This window comes from Gopherus flavomarginatus, chromosome 2, assembly GCF_025201925.1.
Source record: "Gopherus flavomarginatus isolate rGopFla2 chromosome 2, rGopFla2.mat.asm, whole genome shotgun sequence".
Taxonomy (NCBI): domain Eukaryota; kingdom Metazoa; phylum Chordata; order Testudines; family Testudinidae; genus Gopherus; species Gopherus flavomarginatus.
Genome location: NC_066618.1, coordinates 178,116,202 through 178,136,560, shown reverse-complemented (window position 1 = coordinate 178,136,560; position 20,359 = coordinate 178,116,202). Strand labels below are relative to the sequence as shown.

Genomic DNA, 20,359 nt, shown 5'->3' with positions numbered 1-20,359 from the left:
TGTTCGTTTTATATGTTTGACAGTGTTTCACACAGAAACAAAGAGATTAAAACATTTTTTAAAAACAGGAAAATATGAGTGTAAAACCACAAAAATTGACAGAGTGCTCAAGGACAGGGTTATACCTCAAACTATTTTACACGTTTTTGTCGTCTGCTTTTAAAAGATTCACCCAGGTTTTTCAGTTTGCTGGATTTTTTTCTGCCGCAGCCTTTAGGACTGCCTCATTTCCCAACAATGAGGTCTGTTAGGTTGTGAAAAAAATCTCTCAAATATTATGGTGGAAGCCTCTTATTCTGAGACATTTAAAATAGAGACAAAGCACTCCAAATATATTGCACTGACCGGATATTAAGATGGTGTAGAGGATCTAATGTCTTTTTCCATCTTGATCGTTTCTATGGCTGTGTGATAACGTTCATGGTGGATGATTACCATGACAATTGTAGCAAAAGCCACTTGTCCTGCAGTCTAGCTGTTTACAAATAGGGTTTTGAAAATCTTCCTTTGATTGTTGCTCTTGTAGCATATTACGTTCAAAGAAATATGAGACTGCTCTCAAAGAACTTTGTTTAGCTTGTGTTTGATTCTTTCCTCTTCTCTTGTGTGGGTATTTTCTTTTCCACTCTTCTTTGAGAAATAAAGATGGATCATGGCTCTAGAAAGAGGATTTGGGGTTTTTTGATTTAATATCCCACCCTGTGTTCCAACACAACAACACTCTGAAATTAAGTTAGGGGGGCTACAAATGGACAATGTGTCATCATCTCCTGAGGTAAAAGACGTGTATCAATTAGGCATGCTGTTTGATGCCTTTCCACATATTCTTGAGCAAACTAGATCTGTCTACTACATATAGATATCCGCTTGCATGTTTTGTATTTTCATTCTTGCTTACAATGTGTTTGCCTTGTTTCTAGGACTAATCACAATAAAAGAGGCCCGTGATATAGAAGCCAGGCTTAACGAAGTGGAGAAGCTTCTGAAGATTATTATAAATATGCCTTGGAAAGTAAGTATGCTAAGTACCACCTTACTGAACTTCAGACCTGGTGGATAGTAACTTGCCCTCTTCGTTTAGATGGGAAGGCATGGGGCTGTTTGAGCTTTTGCAGAGGCAGAAGGAGCTGTTCAAGATTCTGCATATCATCCCTCTCTGTATCTCAACCCTCAGAGTACCCTACCCTTTGTTTCTACCCCTGCTGCCTTTGCTCCTAAGCAGCCCTTTGGTATCCTTCTTTTTACCCAGAGGACCCTGCTTTTCCTAGTGCACCAAACTATCACCCTCTCTCCAGTCAGGTACATCCCTCATTTCAACACAAGTTCTTATCTGGAGCCTGTCAGAGTTAATCCATCTAACTCAGTGGTTCTGAACCTATTTACCATTGTGGGCCACATATGCAGCTCTCTCTGTTATGAGGGCTGAATCCACACAACATATATATACACTACCCGTGTGGTCCTGAGGCTGTCACAGGGGCTGCAGCTGTGTGCTGATTGGACCACAAGCGGCCGGCAGTTTGAGAACCAGTGATCTAAGTAATGTTCTGTTACATAACATTTACTACAAAGTGACCTGTGGCATTGCCATGACTATCATCTCCTTGTCTTTCAGGGTAATATATCTGACCTGCATGGTGTGTTGAATTGAGGGCCCAATCTTGTAATTAGAGCCACATGAGCAGACCCCCATTGATTTCAGTCGGGCTCTGTATGGCACAAGGGTCTACCTCTGTGTTTTCTGATTGCATTATTGGGGCTGTAGATTGTAAGCTCAGTAAAGCAGGGACCATGTATTTCCCTGTTTTTATTGCACGAGGCACACTGAAGGTGCTCAATGAATAATAATAATAATGGGTGTTATTTATAGTCTTGCCACTGCTATCCCAGGCTTCTGCATGCATGATGACCCATTGTCCAGATGTAGCTCCTCTAACTTAGTTTCAGAGTGTTGTTGTGTTGGAACACAGGGTGGGATATTAAATCAAAAAACCCCAAATCCTTCCTTTTAATATTATCAGGATCCTAGATTCAGTCCGCTTTTTAAATTGGACAAGTCACTTAACCTCTCTGTTCCTTGGGTTGCCCATCTGTACAAAAGATATTATAATATTTATCTCCATGATGAGGTTATGTTGAGGCTTGATTAATATATGCAAAACACTTAAAGATCCTTGGGACGATCTTGTAAAAGAGCAATTGCTCTTGAAGTTCAACCACACATGCAGGAGTTGGAAGCTGAGTTGCATTCTTGGTCATGGCACTGGCGTTGGTATATAAATGGGGAAGTCACTGAACATATGTGCCTCAGTTTCCCCATGAATAAAATGGGGATAAGGATACTTTGCAGGGATACTGAGCGATTTTATTCATTTTAAGTGCTTTGAGTTCTTCAAATGGAATGCAGCATGGAAATACAATGTATTTTTATTGTATATTTTCAACCAAGGTCCTATCATAAGATGGTGTAGCCAGTAGATCATGTGCCAGACATGATCATTCTGCCTGACAGTCATATTGCTATATTTCAGTGTCTCAGATACTTACAAAGTGTGTAGTCACATCTGCTGTGTCAGTGTCTTTACCAAGGAAACTAACTCATGAGCAAACAAAGCACTTATGGGGAAGAAAAGTACTTGAGTAATTGGCAACCATGGTGACTGATAACTAGTGTGAATGGTTGGTCATTTTGAAATCTGCAGATCATGGACCTGGTTGGCTACTTGTTCTTGTGTAGAGCAAAATGCACAGCACAGTAGTCAGTGGAGTTACACTAGTGAAAAGGAGTGCCAGCGAGAGGAGTTTCAGACTTCGTGAGATTTTTGGCATGTCCAGATGAGTTCAGTGTTAGAGGTTCCCTCCCAGCCTCCCCTACTGGACAAATAAGTTTGTTATAAGGATCATTAACTATATTTTATAGAAAGTGCCTTGAAAATCACTGATGGGCAAGTAACAAAAATAAAGACATCCATTAAGTAGTCATAATTTATTAGACAAACCCTGAGAGGCACTGGGCATCTGGAATGCTTAATGTTGTCAATGGGAGTTGCATGTTGTCAATAGGAATTGCATGTATTCAGCATTTCTCAAGATTTGGCCCAGTGACAGGTGGGAAGTAGGGCGTAACAGGATAAACAAACCAAGCGGTGAGTCTGGGCCTTAAACTTTGAAAATATTTATTTCTTTGGTTCTTTTTCAGTATTCTAGATCTGAAGTTGTCCTTACCTTCTTTGAAAGATCTCCATTAGATCAAGTGTTAAAAAATGACAATGTCCATAAAATTCAACCAAGCTTTCAGAGTCCAGTTAAAATATCAGGTAAGAATTATTAGCTCGCTAGAATGCACACAAGAATTATTAAATTAAAATATTTGTCTGTTCTTTCCCTCCCCTCCCTCCTCAACATTTCAGAAGAAACCCTTCGCCCCCCACTTTCCCCATTCTCTTGCCTTCTAATGTATAGAATATCGTAAGAATATGCAGCAGAGCTATAGGGCATGTTGAGATGATTCCTTTGGGCATTATACGATCTTCAGACTCTTATTTCCGCTGCTTGGAGTCCATTAGCCATTCCTTGGGAAGGCTGTGTCCTTGTGCTCTCTGTACTGTTGCATCGCAATGTAAAAACTGAGAGGACGTGAACTAAATAAAGTATATTTCTATAACATGCAAAATGGTCACATTTTGTACTAAGGATGTATTTATAAATATTTTAAGAAGGGTTAACACAAAGTGAAAAGATATAGAAGACATGAGTAATATATCTTACAGATAGTTGTGACTACATCAGTAAATAGAAAATTTCGTACTTGATTATATGCCCTGGTTCGAAGTAATCATTTGTTAGAGTTTATTAACCCTTTATAAATGATTTATAAATGTGCCCTTAATATAAAGCATGACTGAGAAACTTAACAGTAAACCCACCTGTATAAACAATGGTGAAGAGCATTAAAAAAAATTAAATGAAACACAAGAGCAGGTGTAAGTGCGGAACAGTGATTCCATGCCTAGTTTGGCTTCCATGTACAAATTCAGTCTCCTCTTCAATGAAGTGTTTATGTGTCTGTCTCTTCAGATATCTACTCGTATGCTTGGGGGAGTGAGGGAGGGCATGAATCCATTTACTGTACCTAATCCTCCTTGACCAGGATGTGAGTCAAGTAGAGGTGGGTAAATTCATTAATCTGAACCAAAAAAGAAAGTAGGTTTTTCCTATATTGGTATATGACGTGCAAATGTATCCCGAGAGGGAGTAAATGCAAACACAGAAAATCAGTCATTTGTTCTTTATATCATCTTGCAAAATTTAGCTTGTTCAGGATCTGTTTTTAGTCATTTTACTAATGTACAGAACAAAGACGTCTAGGCCAGTTCTAATGGCAAAGATATGAATTTCTAGACAGATTATGTATACGTTAATTAGAAATTACATATATCATTTCTGAGCACAGTTCTTGCATCAGTCACCCACTTAAATGCATGATGTGCTAGACTATATGCCATTTATTTTGCTTCTATATACCTGAAAAGTTTCTCTGAAAACACGCTAAAGAGTATATTCAATGGGACTACGTGTAGAATAAGTTGCTTCTCGGTGTCAGTAAGGGTGGCAGAATCCAGCCTTAAGAATATGTAATTTGAAACAAAATGCTCTTAAACAATGTACTTTAAAAGAAAGTCTAAGAAAAATTGCAGTTTAAAATACCGAAAATTGACAAACTGGATCTGATTCCCTCAACACTTATACTGGTATAAATCAAGTATAACTCCATTGGAACTGAACTAGTTAAACCCTGGAGAATCAATTTTTTTGTTTTTATAGGGTTTAAGGCTTGTTCTGTTCTCTGAAGAAAAATGTAGTTAAAGGTAACTACTTAACAGTAACGTAGTCTGTGTGCATCTCTGCATGCGTGACGTGATGGGTCCAAAAGCAGATGGAATGTGGTGATTAAGCAATAGTCTGGGCTCCATTCTGTTGCAGCTCTAAGAGTGCAATAAGATGGCAGCTACTAGTTCTGGTGCTGCTCCCTCTTACACTGGTGTAAATCAAGCACAACTTTGTGGAAGCCCCCGAAGTTACACCAAAGTGGGTGTAAGAGAATGAGGGTCACTGACATTTTTAATAGTAGGTAAAGAATTGTATGGAGACCACTATCTTAATTCTCATGTATGAGTGCTCAGATACAAAGAGTGAAGCCTGAACTAGCAGTGAGTAGATTCGGCAAGGCCTATGTGTAGAGGAGCTATGGAAACAATGGGACCTGAACAAGACTACATTTTTAAACCCAAATTAACTCCTACAGTTTATAGTCAGGTCCTACAGTTTATAATCACACCTGATTTGATTTGTTTTTTCCTATCTGTCTGGATATCCTAAAGCACTCTGGGGTAGTCAGTCTTATGGACTGACTGGCTGTTATAGAGAATTTCAAAACAAAGACCAGAATATGATGTTTAGTTGACACAACTCTAGTCTGAATTTTACACACTGAAATGACTGCATTGTTTAGTTGATGGTTCCAGCAGATGGCACTAAAGGTTAACTTCTAAAATGCTTCGTACTGCAGGAGTAATGCTGTAATATTCTTAGGTCACGTCAAGGACACTTGGAAAAAACTGTGACATGCAGAGCTTGCTTTACATTGGATCTAATACAACTCTCTAGGTGACTTGTAACCTCAGAATACTCTGCAAAAATATTTTGTTTTCACTAAAAAAAAACTGTGTCCAACACAGTTCACTCCAGATTAAAATATTTGAAACAAACAAAGCTCACCAGATGAAAGCAGAATCTGATCCTTGAGTTTGCATCTCAATCTACTGAACAATGTTTGACAGTGAGTCACAGCTGATGTGGAATTCTGGAGGGATTCAATGTAAAACCACTCACATATACATTCTATTCAACTTGGGTGCAATAAAAAATAGACTAGAAGTCAGAGATTAATTTTTCCACATAAACATGGAGGCACATGAGTGTTAGTCTGAATGCAAAAACGTATCTCTATTGTAAAAAATTCAAACCTCAGGTCTTTTCACAACTAAGGTTGGTAGGTATCACAGGGTGGCAAACTCTTTGGGTTCAAGATGCAAATCTTTTGTGTCCAGATCCACCTCATCTAACTTTCAACAGCAGGATAGTTCCTGGTTGTTCTTGCGAATAATGCTCAGAAATAACAAATAGGGCCTGGTTCTCCTCTTAATTTGGTGTATATCAGGAAAAAAATCTATTGAGATCAGTGGCAGTGTGAAATGAGTGCAAGTGAGCGGAGAATCCAAAGATGTGCCAGCCCCAGTATACTTTCACTGCTCCCAGTGAATGAAAAGGTGTTCTAACGAACATGGGGCTAAAATCTCTGATGTAAATGGGTAAGAAACCATTAAAGGCAATGCTGCTGTATCCATGTATACCAGTTGAAAATTTGCCCCCTGAATGTAACTTGGTTTCATGCAGAATTTATAAAGTAAATGCAGATATGTTTCTTCACTTCTAGCCTGAGAGCTTTAACTTTCAAGTTCAGTTAATTAGTATTGTTAATTAATGATCACTCATTTGAGTTGCAAGTGTTGGGCCTATTCTTGATTGAAGTCAATGGCATTCAGGCCCCAAAAGTGTAAGCTTGCTGAAGTGAGCTTGCTGAGTATTTATGATATCATAACTTTGTGTGTTCACTTAGAGCGAGTCTAGTGCCCCATAAAGTCAATAGGTGTCTGTCCACGGATTTCAATGTGGACTGCGTCAGACCTTTCTACCTATAAAGAATGACTGTAGAATTCAGCCATTCTGAGCTGGTAGCATTTGCAGAGAGGTAATGAGTACACATGGCTCAAGGAAATAGAGAATTGGGCCCAAGGAAAATTGCTGTTGGAAAACCTATTGTTTAACTTTCTTCCAAGGTTGTTGTTGATTTAGTGTTGTAATTATTTCTTTTCTTCATCTTTTTGTTTAATTATGATAACTTGCTGTCTGGGAAGAATACAATCAAGAGTACTGTTGGACTATAACCTTATGGAGCAGATGCCACACCACTGAAGTGGCACAGGCTTTAATGGGAGCAGAATTTGGCCTTCTCCCAGATGGGAAGATTTGTTAAATATTCTCGTGGTAGGGTTCTGAACTGCAAATATTCAAGCACATGAGTTCAGTAGGACTGATCACAAGTAAAATTGCTCAGGTGTTGCTCAAGGGGCTATGAAGCCAGCAAATGAGCCCAGCTCATCATTAAGCTACAAAATAATCAAAAGACTGTTTCTTTTAAATTAGCTTGCACAGATGTTCACTGACACTTCAGTATGCCCTGTTTCCAGCAATGTCAACTTTGTGCGATGCACATCCACCCTATTCCTGCCGTGTTGCCCTCCCTCTCCCCCCTTTTTCTGGAACCATCTCAGACTTTCAGCATTTTACCTGTTTCTTCCCTTCTCCCCACAGAAATCATGCGATCTAATGGATTTTGTTTAGCAAACACTGAAACAATAGTTATTGACCACAGTATACCAAACGGAAAAGACAAGCACCTGGATGTAGATTCAGCAGAGCACTTGTAAGTATACATTGTTCCTGAGTATTGGTGTCTTTAAATTAATTGTAACCGTCTCTAACAAAATTTTAGTACCCAGACAAACACAGTGCTGTGGGAAGACCTGTGTTGGTAAAATTGCCAGTCTGGCTGATTAAAGGTTGGTTAATTTGGCTGGTCTGTAAGGGTCTTGTCTATGCTGCAGCTGGGAGTGAGCCTCCCAGCCTGGGTAGACAGACGTGTGCTAGCAGGGCTTAACCTGCCATGCTAAAAATAGCTGTGTGGACATTGCAGTGCCAGCAGAGGCTCAGGCTCCCCGCTCAAGCTCGGACCCAGGGAGCTGGCTAGGCCTGAGCTCAGGTGGCTAGCTTGAGCCTACGCCATGCTGCAACATCTACTCAACTATATTTGGCATGCTAGCATGAGCTCCACTAACCCAACTCTGTCCACCTGGGCTGGGAGGCTCATCTGTAGCTGCAGTGCAGACGTACCCTAAGGGCCCATTGCAGCGGTCATAAAAATCAATAGAAAGACTCCCAATGGGAGTTGCAGTGTCCCTAAAAGAGACTGGCCCTCTTCTGATGGAAAAATTGTGGATGCAACATGGGCCCTCAAGGGCGATAGGTACAAAAGGTCTGATTTGTGCGACAGAGTGCTGAGAACCAGTAGCTGACCAAGCACTCTGATCACTCAGCTTTAATTAGTTCCCCCAGAAAAGGTCTGCTGGAGGAGTGGAGTATTTAATTATCTAATCAAACTGTGGGGTGGGAGGACTGATGAGCTAAGGAGCTAATTATCCTACTAGCTGAGAGGATAGTTAAAAAGCACAGAAAGGAAGTGCAAGGGGGGATGCTAGCAGAGTTTAGAGGAAGCAAGAGGTCAGGATGGTGAGAGCGCTCTCTTAGAGAAAGGGCTGAGGACTAGGGGAAACTGCAGAGAGAGCTGCTGCACAGGATTGTGATGGTGGTTTGGTGGAGGTAATATCAGTAAAACTCATGGAGGTGCTAACAAACAGAAAGCATCCCAGGCTGTTTGTGTGGATCTCAGAACAGGAGCGGACACTGGCCTGTTACACTTTGTCTTTGGTGAGAGCTGGATTGAACCAAGTGTGTGGAAAAATGAAGGATCCTTAGAGAAGTGAAATCCTCTTAAGAGGCAAGTAATTTATTACTCAGTAACTAAAATATACCTTCTTATTCGTGATTGCTTCCCCTTTGGGTCTGCGTTGTAGGCACTTTGGGGATAAAGCTTTCAAATCGAGTTTGAGTCGATGAGTATGTTGACAGACTAATTTTTATGGAAATCCATTCCTGTGAAGTTCTGTCATGCCAACTGATTGATATTTCACTTTAATAGCTTTAACTAGATGGAGGTAACAGTGTATTCAAGAATTTTAAATATTTGCAGTGAAAAACATTGAACTACCCATTAGTCAAGCCAGTAAAAACCAAGGGAGGAAAAACATCATGGATAAAATGGACAGAAACTTTGGTTTCCAAACTTAAGGTCTTTTCTAAACTTCACTTAGAATGTGATCTGTATCAGTTTGCTAAACTGTTTAAAGCAGGGTTCTCAAAGTCCTGGCCTGCTGGCCATCTGCAGCCCGAGAACCTCCCTAGTGTAGCCTGTGGAGCTCCAGCAACTTTGAGGCTGGGTCTCTCCCGTGGCCCCGCATGCCACCCCCGTGCGCTCCCTTTCCCCCCCCCCCATGCATCCCCTGGCAATTTAAAATGGCCTGGGGCCCCACCCACCACCAGCAGCGCAGCGGAGCTGAGTGGCTGCAAGCCCCTCCCTGAGGCCTCAGGGCTGGATGGGGCGGGTCTGTGCCTCTGCGCACTGCCCCTGCCTCGAGCGCCCCTGCGACCAATGGGAAGCTGGGGGGGCGGTGCCTGGGGGCAGTAGCATGCGGATGCCCCCTAGTCTGCCCCACTTTGGACCCCCAGGTAAGTGCTGCACCCCAACCCCCTCCCAGAGCCTGCACCCCCACCCCCTCCCCATGTACCCTCTCCTGCCCCCAAACTCCCTTCCAGAGCCTGCACCCCTCCCCACACTCCTCCCAGCCCCCAAACTCCCTCCAGAGCCTGCAACTGCACCCCCTCCTCGTGCACCCCCACCCTCTGCCCCAACCCAGAGCCTGCCCAGCACTCAAACTCCATCTCAGAGCCTGCACCCCGGACTCCCTCCTCCACCCAAACTCCCTCCCAGAGCCCAACCTCTCACCCCTTCTGCACCCAAACTCCCTCCCAGAGCCTTAGGCAGGTAGGGGAGTGGAGTTTGGGGGGGCATGGGTTCTGGGCAGCATAAGTGACATTATTGGCCCGCTGGGAGGATTTGAGGACTGGCACTGGCCCTAAGGTAAATCCCTGGTTTAAAGGATATTGAGGTCCCCTGTTGTCATCGATGGGAATTTTGCTGTTGACTTTAATGTGGCCAGGATCCTGCTCCTTGTTTCAATCTTTGATCCTTGATAACATAGTTTGAACTGCAGCACGTATAGAGCCATAATCCAATGGCTGGAAGTAGGCGTAAAAAGAACCAGTGTCTGGAAGCTGAAGTCATCAAAGCTGAAACTGGAAAGCAGACATATATTTTTAATAGCGAGGGTAATTAACTGTTGGAACAAGTTACCAAGGGCCACAATAGATTTTTCCAACACTTAGATTCTTTTAGAAAGACATCCAGTCTTGATTTAAAAATATGCTGTAGCCCAGCCAAAAGTTGTTAGGCTATAATCGGGGATCAGCTGATGTAATGCTGTGGCCTGTGCTATGTGCGAGGTCTGACTGGATGATCAGAACGGGCCCTTCTGGCCTTAAAATCTGTGAAATACATAACTGATGCAGGGTTTTCAGATGAACTGTGGTGAAAGAAATAAGCCAATGAAACAGGATGTCTTTACCCATTCATATTTTAAATTCAGAGGTAGCATGTTTTCTCTTGCAGGGAACGTTCAGAAGTTAATAACTGCAAATCTATACATGCGCTGTTCTTAGGCTGAAGTGAGGTCCTTCCTGTAGTTGTATTTTTATAGAAGGGATAGAACTGGAATCACTTGTATAAGATGTGGTTTTGTCAAAGACAGTTAGTGATGGTTTCCTATATTGCAGCTGTAAATGTAGGTTGATAATCTTGAGTGAAAGTATACATTTTTTGGAATATTATGGAATCCATTTGCAGTCTGTGTACAATTGAATTGATTGGATTGTGCTTTCTGTCTTAAATAAGAGCTAATTCCTGTTTGACTGACTAGTCTCACCTGAAATGAAAACTAGTAGATCCACACTTTTCTTCAGCAACTCAAATATATCGTAAGCTAAGTAGGGCTTGGCTAGATTTGAACTTGTAGGTATTCTGTGCAGATTTCCTATCCATACTTCAGAAAGTGATACTGGAGGTTCAATAGATGGCACTCTTTCCTTTAAGTCTTTACTGAACTGGTGTCCAACATTCAGAGGCTGTCATAAATATAAAGGGAAGGGTAACCACCAGGGATGAAAGTAACTTGCAGGACTTACCTGTGCTGCTGGAGTCCTGAGGGGGGTGTGGTGTGGCCTCATCTGGAAGAAGTGTGGCTTCAACCAGAAGAGGTGGGGCCTCACAAGATTTAAAGGCCCTCAGGCACCGGCTGTGGCTGGGAGCCTCAGGGCCTTTAAATCAGCCCAGGGCTCCCAGCTGCAGAGGTGGCTGGAAGCCCCCGGGGCTCACGGGCAAATTAAAGGGCCTGGGGCTCCGGCCACCACTTTAACACCCCCCCTCCCTCAGATCTGGCAGCCAAAGCTGCAGGGGGGATTTAAAGGGCTCGGGGCTCCCCGCAGCCATGGGAGCTCCGGGCCTTTTGAATCCCCGCCCGAGTCCTGAGCGGTCCCAGCCCAGCCACCAGAGCTGCAGGGGGGATTTAAAGGGCTTGGCTTCCCGCAGCTGCGAGAGCTCCGAGCCCTTTAAATTCCGGCCCCAGCCCGGGCGCCGAGCTGCGGGAGGGAATTTAAAGAGCTCTAGGCTCCAGCCTAGAGCCCTTTAAGTCCCCGCCGTGGAAGCCGGTGCGGTCTAGCATGGCATACTGGCTCTTGCTGGTACACCAGACCGGACCAGCTTACTTTTACCTCTGGTAACCACCATTTTGTATACAGTACTATAAAATCCCTCCTGACCAGAGGCACAAAATCCTTTTACCTGTAAATGGTTAAGATGCTCTGGTAACCTAGCTAGCACCTGACCAAAAGGATCAATAAGGGGACAAGATACTTTCAAATCTGAGGAGGGGGAAAAGGCTTTGTTTTGTCTGTTCTTTGTTTGTCTGTTCTGTGTGCTTGCTGGAGACAGATCAAGAAGGCAAGCAATCCAACTTAGAATTAGTAGGTAATAATAAGGAAATGTGTTAGCTTACTTTTATTTTGGCTTGTGATTTTCTTCGTCTAGAGGGAGGTTTATCCCTGGATTTGTAACTTTAAAGTTTTGCCTAGAGGGGAGATCCTCTATGTTCTTGAGTCTTTTGTTATTTTGTAAAGTACTTACCATCCTAATTTTACAAAAGTAATTCTTTTACCTTTTCTTTAATTACAATTCTTCTTTTAAGAACCTGATGGATTTTTCATCGTTTTAAGATCCAAGGGTTTGGGTCTGTGTTCACCTGTACCAATTGGTGAGGATATTATTCTCAAGCCTCCCCAGGAAAGGAGGTGTAGGGGCTTGGGAGATTATTCTCAAGCCTGCCCAGGAAAATGAGTATAGGGGTTTGGGGGGATATTTGGGGAAGATAGGGCTCCAAGTGGCCCTCCCTAAATGATTGTTTAAATCACTTGGTGGTGGCAACGTTACTTAATCCAAGGAATAGGGGAGTTTTTAATCTAAGATGGTAGAAGTAAGCTTAGGGGGGTCTTCATGCGGGTCCCCACATCTGTACCCTAAAGTTCAGAGTGGGGAGGGAACCCTGACAGAGGCATTAGATTGTGAGTGGTGCTGTGTTTTGTAAGATCCATAAAATGGAAATCCTGATCACTCTTCACTAAAGATGATGATGTTAGCACTTTTGCAAGTAGGAGAGTTAGTGCTGGTGATCTGGCCAAATGCCAGTTTGGATAATTGTATTTTGCCCCTTTAATTTCCCCTGTAATTTTAGAGCCTGTCTTGTGCCTTATGTGACATTGAATAGCTCGGGAAGGATTCGGATTTAGAATTTCACTTGGCCATGTTCTTCACATCCTGTCCTGAAATGTGTTGTACTGTTGCAGTATGCTGTGAAACAATTGTGTTCCATCCCAGAGGTGACAGAAATGATCCCCTTGTGTATAGTTTGTAATCCTTTGAGAGAAAAGGTGCTAAATAGACTCTTCTTCTCATTATAATTTAGTCACTGGTTTGCTGTACATGAGCCTTCTCTTACAAGGGTTGTTTTGACCCTTTGGGCCAACAGCGGGTGATGAAAACTGTGGAGTTGGTCATGCCGCTTTCTAGTAAAAATCCACTGCAACAGAAGATGTGCATTTTTAAGGACAACCCCACTGTAGTGTTCTAAGCATGTAGAGGTCTGGCTAGGCGATTTTTATGTTAGCAAATGCAAATAAGTTAAATAGAGAGCTATGCTGAAATACTAATGTTGGGAATAGAACATTGCCAGAAATGTAAAATCCTACCATTTACTATCAGGAAGAGAAAATGCTACCACTGACCTTTAAGATCTACCCATCGAGAGCAGAGGCGCTATATAGATACTAATCTTATGCGGGCTGATACATGGGACCAGGTTTTCTTCTCGCACCAATTTTACACTAGTGTTACTTCATTGACATCTGTGGAGATATTCTTGTCTTACAATCATGTAAATTATGAGAGGAAGATTAAGCTAATACTTTCTTCATCAGCAGCGCACTGTCCCTGATTTCCTCTCACTTACCCATGATTTACACTGGTGTAATCATATTGTAAGGAGAGAAATTACCCCTTTTGCATCAGTGTGTACAATGAGAGGAGAAATAGGCCCTTTGTGAGGATGTTGTATCTTTTGAGGGACTAATTGGTGAGGGACAGAGGAAGGAATCTGCATGTAATTAATAGTCTGAAGAACTATTGTTTCAGAAACTCTCACTTGGGAAAAAGACTTGTTTGTAATGACTCAGAAGAATGTTTTGTATCCTACTGCTGTGCTGTCTGAAGCAGTCTCCTTAACTGAGTTCAGCTTCACATGAAGATTTTAAAATATTGCAGAGTCTATGGTGCATGTCCCACTTTAAACAGAAGTGTCATCTCTTCTTCAGTGGAGATACTGATGGGGGAAAGATAGAATCTTAACAGACCTGTCTCCTACTTTTCTAGTTTTCTCACCCTGAACATAAGACTATGGAAAATAGATAGAAGCCTGGTGTCAGAATGCAATGGAGTGTTTAAAACATTCCTGCCAATGACTGGTGAGGCTTCTGAAACCAAAAGAAAGAGTTTGATGGAGAAATTGGATGTGGGTTTGGAAGCTTTTGGCTGCTATTTCTTTGTCCCAGCACTTTTGGTTCATCTCTGGAATAGCGTGCCCCAATGGCAATCTGTGATAAGAGTTGCTGGGATGACTGTAGTCATGTTACTCAGCTGCAGCAGTCTAATCAGTTCAGATTAATGTGATGACCCAGCTTTGCACTGAACTATTTAAAGCTCCATCTGTTTGGTCTCTCTTCAGAGAATTCGATGATGTCTAACAAGATGTCGGGAAATATGAGTATTGGCTCCATCCCAAGTGAGGCAGGTCCCATAATGCAGCAGCATGAAGGTGGTGCAGAAGATGTCAAAGGAGGAGAAACTGAGAATAGGATCATCTTTTATTCTGGTCGAACTAAACTTGGTTTGCTAAAACCTTGTGTGAGTAAGAGATGGCAGTCAGGCTGTAGAGATTAGAGAGGGATACACAGACTCTGCAAGAAATTGTAGTCATTCCATCATAGTTTAGTTCCTTATTCTGGTTTGTTGCAGAAGCCAAATGCAAAGCCTTGTATATAAATGGAAAGGATTCTATTTCCATTTTCAGAACCAAAACAAAACCAGATTCCATTCAGACTCTGTCTTCTGTGTTCTCAGAACAGAAGCATTTGAAATAGCTGCCAAAGGCTGTGAGAATGAAATGGGAGGATTTGGGCCTCAATTACAGACTCATTTTTCCAGTGCTTCCTTGCTAGCTTCCTTCCTTCATCACCAGCATGTTTTAACCTAGGAGAGAGTATGGTGGTTTACTTGCATATGAGTCTGTGGTTGAGTGGGATTAGCCCTAGAGGTTCTTCTTACGTGAATGACTGCATGTGAAGCACTTACCATAGTTTGAACTTCTCTTGGCTAGTAAAATTTAATCAACTCCTGTCCTAGATCTCTGACATTGCTTGATAGAACATTGACTTCCTGGGAACACAGCCTTCCTGTGGTTGGTTGGTAGTAGGGTGTCATGGAGAAAAGAATTCTCGAGAACGACTTGACTACTGTTTTTGACCTAGGCCAACTTTCATATGACACACTAACAATGCATCACAAATCCACAATACTCAAGTACTATGATGACAAAAGCCATAGGTGGCAACTGTCATACTAGGGTGCTCATGCTTGTGGTAATAATTTTTAATAAACACTATTGGATAACTTACTACCTCCATATGGGTACCATACTATATTATGAGGTTTGGTTTGGTTTTTATTCAGCGCATGTATTTAAGAAGATAGCCATCCTATTTTACTGAAAACAAACTGATCCTCCCTCCATTCATTTCCATGGTTTAGAAAGACAGAGGCCAACTGTTAACTGGGGGTGGGATGTGGGGGTCTCTCTAGTCATGTAACACTCAATGATTCTGAAACTGGCAGTAGATACCATAGTACTTTGGCCAATGTATCAAAGAAGCGTAATTACAATCTGTCAATGGTTCACAGACTGTGATCTGTGAGCCACCAGTAGTCCAGTCCATATGGGCCTTCCTTGGTGGAGTATTCTGAAAAACAAAGCACTGCTTCATTAGGGTGAAGCACTGAGGTACTGGAAGAAGGGGTGGATCCCTGGGAGGATCATTCTCTTACAAAGTAGTTGGCACAAAGATAAAGCTGCAATAAAGCATCAGAAATACTGTTACTCTGGTCTGATGTGAACTAAGGCTAGTTGGTAATAATTACTCAAACCATTGTCCTGAAAGGTGGGCAAGTAACATTAGCTGAAGATAGAGCTTAAGAAAGCATTCTTGTTTGTGGACTTGTTTCCACATGGTTCCCTAGCAGGTATCTTTCTCATTGTTTCCTGGAGTCAGTCTTCAGTTATTTTACCTCTCTTTCCAGAGTTTCTGTTCATTCTTTCCTTTGTCCCCTACTCCTTTGTCCCATGTTGTGTAAGTGATTTGACACTTTTTTTTTTTTAATTTTAGGTTTGAAACCGTTAGTGAGTTTACTTCAGAGCTAGAAGACACTGATGATCCAGCAGCCTATGTCACCAACTTGACATATTACCACCTGGTCCCATTTGAGACGGATATTTTGGACTGAGGCTTTCCAGGGACCCAGTCAGCTAGCATCCAACTGATTTCTTTGCTAATAGACTCTGCTTTCCCATTGTTCTTCTATGAATAAAGCTGTGTGATTAAAAACAGCAGAGAAGTTGCTGCAGATATACCATGAAACTGATTTTGCAGCTTAGCTCTTCGTTGTGACTCAAGGAGGTACCTTGCAAGGAAGTAACTGCTTCAAGAAACTCCTTTTTCACGGAAAGGAATGTAGCAAGATCTTAGGGCTACTTGGATCCAAGGAAATCATTTTGGCAAAGGCCATGGCAACCACTACACTGACAAAACCATAAGCGATCGTGCTATTGTTTGGCACCAGTGGTCACTGGTATACAGTGCAACTTGTACAAAAGACTACCCTTATTAGCAGTCACAACAAAATATCCCCAGATGTACTGAGTACAGTTCCACTCCATCTTTAGTAGAAGACCACCTCTGTTGAGCAATCAATGTTTGTCAGTCCCTTTATGTGGTCACTTAAGACAGGTCCCACAGTTTGCTGTGTGTTCAGCTGTGAGATGACAGGTGCCTTACATATAATGTTACAAATACCATAGAGTGCCTACAGGAAACCAATGCACAATCTGATTACTTTACCTCTGTTAATCCTTGGGTGCTGTTTAATTGTCCGAGAGCTGACTTCTTTCCTGAAATAGGAAAGCAAACTGGCATTGCAGTGGAAAGCTTGTAATGCTGCAGTACCTTGAATTACTTCAGAGTTCTGGAAAGCTGATAGGAAGGCTAAACTGCCTTGCTAAGAATGGTCAGTGTATGCCAGGCACTTGGATCTGTTTTTTGTTGGACCAGGAAATCTGAGCAGTGCTTGCAGTTGTTTACACAAGATGGATAATTACCTTTGCGTATTACTTTCCAGAGAATGGGGAGATTTAAGCCCTGTGGAGACTGAGAATTAAAGATAAACTACAGCTTATCTTACAAGGACAGGAAAAAAGAAACCACCCCAGCTCAGTCTGCTTAACCCACCCCCATAGACCTAACGGGCCTGATTCTGATCTTGCCTACACTGGTTTCATACCAATGACATTCTATTCACCTCAGTGGAATTACACCAGTGTAAGAAAGGGCAGAATCAGACCCTAAAGGCTCTTTACTACTGAGTAGTGCAATGTTAACCTCTCTTAGAGCTCAATCTTGTAAGTTGCTGAGCACCCTGAACTCCCAATATGAGCTCAATGTCCTGCATGATTGGGCCCTGACCTTTCATCGAGCATTTAATGTAGTAATGGCCAGAATTAATTTAAAGAGATATGAACTGAGAAGAGTGCATTTTGAGCTGGTTATCTGTACAATAGCTTTGCCTTGGTCCTGAAGAACTTGGCACAGCTCCTCCTGTATACTCTTCAGTGCTCTGTGTATAACAGTAGACCGAATTTGCTAATGTACATAATAAATTATTGAGAATCCTAATTCCTTTACACAGTATGTTTTAAAAATATATATTTAATTAAATAAAATAACTCACCTTAAGTATGATATCTTCCATTTAAAGTGTTGACTTCCATTTATTTTTCATGGAGAGTAAGTCTCTGAGATCTGAGTCCTCTGCTTTTCCCTCCAATAATTTTGGAAACAGGTTGTGTAACTGCTGCTTTTCCTGTGCTGCTTATGTGCTTATGCTGCAGATATAATTAACACCAAGTGAAAGCTACAGGGCTGGATACTGATCTCACCCTGTGTAAACATGGATTAACACTACTGCCTTCAGTGGAGCTCTTTGGGGTTTATACAGGTGAAAATGAGATCAAATCTGACATCTATAGTTTCTCAGGGTGGAGGAGTTCCTTAAACTGGAATGTAATGGGAAACTTCCTTGTTTCGTGTTCTTGAACTAGATTTATTTTCTTTGCCCACTATCTGCAGTTCTTCAGTCTATGCTTCCAGCTGATTATTATTGGGTAGCAGCATTATCTGATGGAAGGGGAACTGGACTGGGAACTGCGAGATCTGAGCTCTGTTCCTTGCTCTGTTACTAGCCTGCTATGGGATGTTGGGCAACTGTACGTCATTGCCTGTGCCTCAGTTTCCCCATTTGAAAATTCTACCTGCTGTCTCCATTTTACAAGTGCCTATGCCCCACTGACTTCCACTGAGACATAAGTATTCTTGTAAATGTTATCCACTGATACTTACCTACCTTTTGTAAAGTAATTTAAGATGTATGCATAAAAAGTTATATTAAAGCTCTTAAACTTAGTGATAATAATACTTAGCAAGTGACCTCTCTCATAATGAGAAAACAGGTCAAGCTGCAGAAGGAGAGGAGATGTTGTGGGTGGGTCATTTTATTAAATCTGTAAGATTAAGGTTTAGTTCATAAACAGAAGTTATACTGGTTTCAGATAACTCTGTTTTTTAAAACTATTTACATTTGTGCAAAAGGCTGTGTGACTACACTTCATGAAATCACCCCTTTAGTTAAACTGGTGCAACTTTCTCATGTAGACGAGGCCTTAGTCCTTGTACCAAACATAAATTTGGAAAAGGATAAAGTATTAATCATGAATATGTCCACTTCTAAAATTCAAAATGGATCTAGGGCTAAGTAAAAATCAAGCCGTATTATGAGGGGTGTAGGAGTGTTCACTGCCACACATAGAATATGCACTTAATATTATCTGACTGTTGCACACAAAACACTACATTAAAAGGATCTTATGAAGGTTCCAAAGTCAAGGCCTCAAAAGTTTGCCAGTGCAACCTTAACTCGTCCCCTGCACATGTATGCGTTACGATTCAGTCTTTAATTACATGACCACATTCTATTTTCCCACAGGACTCCTGCCTCATTCAAGGCACAGAGTGGGCCTGCTCTGAAGATGAATCAGGGCTGTCTAATAGAGGAGTTGTTGTCTGTAGGACCCTTGCTTCATTTGTTGCAGAAGTTGGAAGGTGTGTAACAAATGAGGCAGGACCCCTCAGGAAGAGAAAAGATGTACATAAAAGGTTGTTACAAGGAGGAGGGAGAAAAATTGTTCTTCTTAACCTCCAAGGATAGGACAAAGAAGCAATGGGTTTAAATTGCAGCAAGGGAGGTTTAGGTTGGACATTAGGAAAAACTTCCTAACTGCCAAGGTAGTTAAGCACTGGAATAAATTGCCTTGGGAGGTTGTGGAATCTCCATCATTGGAGATTTTTAAGAACAGGTTAGACAAACACCTGTCAGGAATGGTCTATGTAATATTGTCCTGATATATGAGTGCAGGGGACTGGACTAGATGACCTCTCAAGGTCCTTTCCAGGCCTATGATTCTATGGTGGCGTAGTTTTGTGTGGTTGCGTGCATGCACACAATCTAGGTTGTTTTTGTTTTGAAAAAGCAAAGTGAAAAAACAGAAATTCCGTCACGTGGCATTGTATTGACACACACATGGGTCATCAGCAGGGTTGAGACTTTAGATCCACCATGCAGATCTGTGGCACTTGACCTAACAGTAACTGATAGAGGATGACAACCTACTACTGCTATGTGGACTAGCACTAGAGGAGGATGGGGCACTGTCAGTGAGTTTCAAGGTATTTGCTGACAGCAGAGGAATGATGAGACTCAGGAATACTATGTTCTGTTCCAGTATCTAAAAATGAGTATGCTTTAGTGGACATAGATCCAGCCCAAATGATTAAAGTTTGGCAAAGTTAAAAGCAACTGAAAACAGGGTCTTATAATAGGAAGTGTTATACAACCTTAATTATAGCTGGTGCCGCCAATGCCAGCTTTTGCTTTCGGCCAGGTCACTTTTTGATAGGTCACTGTTGATCTTCATTATAATCCATACATGTTTATAAAAGTTTTTTTTAAAGATTAATACTTTGAACTGCAAATGAACAAAAGCTTCTGATTTAAGGAGCTGTACAACTCCAGTGACTGACTAATATTATTGAGCATGAGTTGTGGGTGGATGCTATATTTGTTCACAATACTACTACTTTGGGTTGTCAAAAATAATCGTACAGCTTTCTATTTAGGGCTCTGGGAGCTTTTTTGTTTTTTGGTGGGGTTATTAATTTCATTTTGGGGGAATTATTTTTAGCAATTCAAGTTCTATGTAGATGTCCAAAAACTGAAGGTTTCAGGGACTCTCTCTAATATATTGTAATGAGATTTTTTTGAGTATTTCCCAAAATTCTTCTCTAAATAGGACCTACTGTCATTTTTATTATATGAATAAAAATGTCGTACCTGTTCATTTAAGTTTTGCATCCCTCTTATTGAACCCCTGGTTTAGAATTTAGCGCATTTGTTCCCTAATGCGCTTTAATGTAGTACTGTTTCAGAACATTACATTGAATCACACTAGAGAACCTTCAG

The 20,359-nt window shown here is 41.6% G+C and overlaps 1 protein-coding gene across 2 annotated transcripts in view; it reads left to right on the top strand.

Moving 5' to 3' along the window:
• The window catches only part of PXDC1 (PX domain containing 1), a 34,580-nt gene extending 16,350 nt beyond the window's left edge, over positions 1 to 18,230 (top strand). Inside the window, exons 2-5 of one of the 2 annotated variants that reach the window (XM_050940293.1) lie at positions 921 to 1,012; positions 3,200 to 3,317; positions 7,435 to 7,546; positions 15,898 to 18,230. In XM_050940293.1, the coding sequence (XP_050796250.1) occupies positions 921 to 1,012; positions 3,200 to 3,317; positions 7,435 to 7,546; positions 15,898 to 16,015 (440 nt within the window). In that variant the 3' untranslated portion in view covers positions 16,016 to 18,230. Of the gene's footprint in view, positions 1 to 920; positions 1,013 to 3,199; positions 3,318 to 7,434; positions 7,547 to 8,569; positions 8,673 to 15,897 lie in introns of those variants that run through there. The other variant, XM_050940294.1, reaches the window with a different exon arrangement.
• The last annotated feature ends 2,129 nt before the right edge of the window (positions 18,231 to 20,359 follow it).